This window comes from Poromitra crassiceps (genome assembly GCF_964638095.1).
Source record: "Poromitra crassiceps genome assembly, chromosome: 14".
Classification (NCBI taxonomy): domain Eukaryota; kingdom Metazoa; phylum Chordata; class Actinopteri; order Beryciformes; family Melamphaidae; genus Poromitra; species Poromitra crassiceps.
This window is the reverse complement of record NC_139633.1, coordinates 34,507,082-34,509,364: the sequence shown is the minus strand read 5'-3', so window position 1 is coordinate 34,509,364 and position 2,283 is coordinate 34,507,082. Positions and strand designations below refer to the sequence as shown.

Here is a 2,283-nt window from a genome sequence, read left to right as displayed (position 1 = left end):
TTCCAAGCCAGTGTGATCCTTGACTCACTCTCACACGGCAGCCAATCAGCGTTGAACAGCGAGCGACTGATGCCAGCGGAATTTCGCTCGAGTTGAGATATTTCATCTCGGGCGACGAGCGTATTTTCCTCCCTATCGCTCTGTCTCACTCTCTTTGTATGTAAACTCGATGCCAGCGAAAAACTTGAATAGGTCGGTGTGAACGCAGCTTTACTCTCTTCTCTCTCTCTCTCATCTCTCTCTCCCCTCTCGCTCCCTCTTCTCTCTCCTCCCCTCTTCTCTCTACCTCTTCTCACTCTCCCTCTCCTCTCTCCCTCTTCTCTCTCTCCTCCTCTCTCCTCTCTCCTCCTCTCTCTCTCTCTCCTCTCTCCTCTCTCCTCTCTCTCCTCTCTCTTCCTCTTCCCAAAGCAAAATCTACTCACCTTCTCTTCCCATTTTAAAAGTCATGTCTGTCCTCAGTGTGTGTGTGTGTGTGTGTGCTCTATTGTGCGCGCACACACACACACACACACACACACACACACGTGCGCACGCACACACATGCACACACAGTGAGTGTTAGGGTGGATAGTAGGCTATTCGTTTTGTTTACTAATACCACTATTGGACACACACACACACACACACACACACACACACACACACACACACACACACACACACACACACACACACACACACACACACACACACACACACACACACAGAGTGAACAATGTCAACACATTTATTAGAAAACAGGTTTGTAAACAGATAAAACCGTGTTTATTTAACATGTAACTCTGGGAAACGGTTCTAGAAAACATCAAAATGTTCAGCTTGGAACGATGAGATGAATCAAATACCAAATATAACAAAGATCAAAAGAAAGATATTTGAACCTGTACAGAGTGAAGCATCATGTCAGCAGCTGTGTTTGGTCACAGTGTGTTTCTCTCTCACTCCTCCTCTATCTAACACAGAGACACTGAGTCACCATCAGACCAGAACATAAACCCAGGGTACAGAGGTTCAGTGAAGGTGCAGTTGAACGTGTGGAGATGAATCAGTTTGTCAGAGGAAACGTTGTAGAAGGACAGAGAGCCAGCAGGCCAGTCAAGATACACTGCGACTCTGTTAGAGTGAGAGGAGGAGGTGAGACGTATGACTGTGTCTCTGTGATTGTGCCAGGCATAGTAACTGTTATCAGTGCACAACAGACTCCAGGACTTTTCATTATATCCAAGCCCACAGTCATCACGTCCTCCTCTCCTGCTGATTCCTCTGTAAGTCACTCCTATATCAACCCCTCCTTCCCTCTCCACCTCCCAATAACAGCGAGCAGTCAGACCATCTCTACACAGCAGCTGTCTGTAGGTGTCAAATCTCTCTGGGTGATCAGGATATGGCTGCTCCTCTTCCACCAGCGTCACCTTTCTGTTGTCTTCAGACAGGAGGAGGTGTCTCTCTGCTGTGTTTGGATCCAGTGTGAGTTCACAGGCATCTGATGAGAGAACAAGACTCAATACAACAGCAGCTTCTCATCTAACACACCTGTTGTGTTGATTATTATTCTATTAATAACTTCACTCTTTATGATTCAACTGTTTCATTTTTGTGGCTCATTTTATTTTATATTCATTTATTGATTTAAATCAAAATAAAAGGGAAACCAACCTCAAAAAGGTAACAAATGCGTTGGCGTCTGCGTAGTGCAGTGGTAGAATCACTGCCTACCAACATGGGGGTTGCAGGTTCGAGCCCCCGTGTACATTTACAGGCACATTTGGCCGTGTCTGCGGGTGGGGATTAAGATTAAGGGCAGTTTTGTATCTTTTCTTTTTTTATTGAGGGAGAGACAGAAGAGGAGCTGTGTGTGTGTGTGTGTGTGTGTGTGTGTGTGTGTGAGTGTGAGTGTGTCTGCTCTGTATGTGTGCGCGTGTGTGCATGTCTGTGTGTGTGTATGTGCACATGCGCGTGCGAGTGTGTGCGTGTGTGTGTCTGTGTGTGTGTCTGCTCTGTATGTGTGCGCGTGTGTGCATGTCTGTGTGTGTGTATGTGCGCGTGCATGTGTGTGTGTGTGTGTGTGCGTGTGCGAGTGCGTGTGTGTGTCTGCTCTGTATGTGTGCGCGTGTGTGCATGTCTGTGTGTGTGTGTATGTGCGCATGCACGAGCGCATGTATGTGTGTGTGTGTGCGTGTGCGAGTGCGTGTGTGTGTCTGTGTGTGTGTCTGCTCTGTATGTGTGCGCGTGTGTGCCTGTCTGTGTGTGTATGTGCGCATGCGCGAGCGCATGTATGTGTGT

The 2,283-nt window shown here is 47.5% G+C and overlaps 1 protein-coding gene across 4 annotated transcripts in view; it reads right to left on the bottom strand.

The window, feature by feature from the left end:
- Positions 1-742: 742 nt before the first annotated feature.
- Positions 743-2,283, bottom strand: part of LOC310788760 (NACHT, LRR and PYD domains-containing protein 3-like) — a 193,137-nt gene continuing 191,596 nt past the window's right edge. For all 4 annotated transcript variants that reach the window (XM_083650328.1, XM_083650326.1, XM_083650327.1 and 1 more), the window contains one exon: positions 743-1,483. In XM_083650328.1, coding sequence (XP_083506454.1) covers positions 954-1,483 — 530 coding nt within the window. In that variant the 3' untranslated portion in view covers positions 743-953. The remainder of the gene's footprint in view (positions 1,484-2,283) is intronic.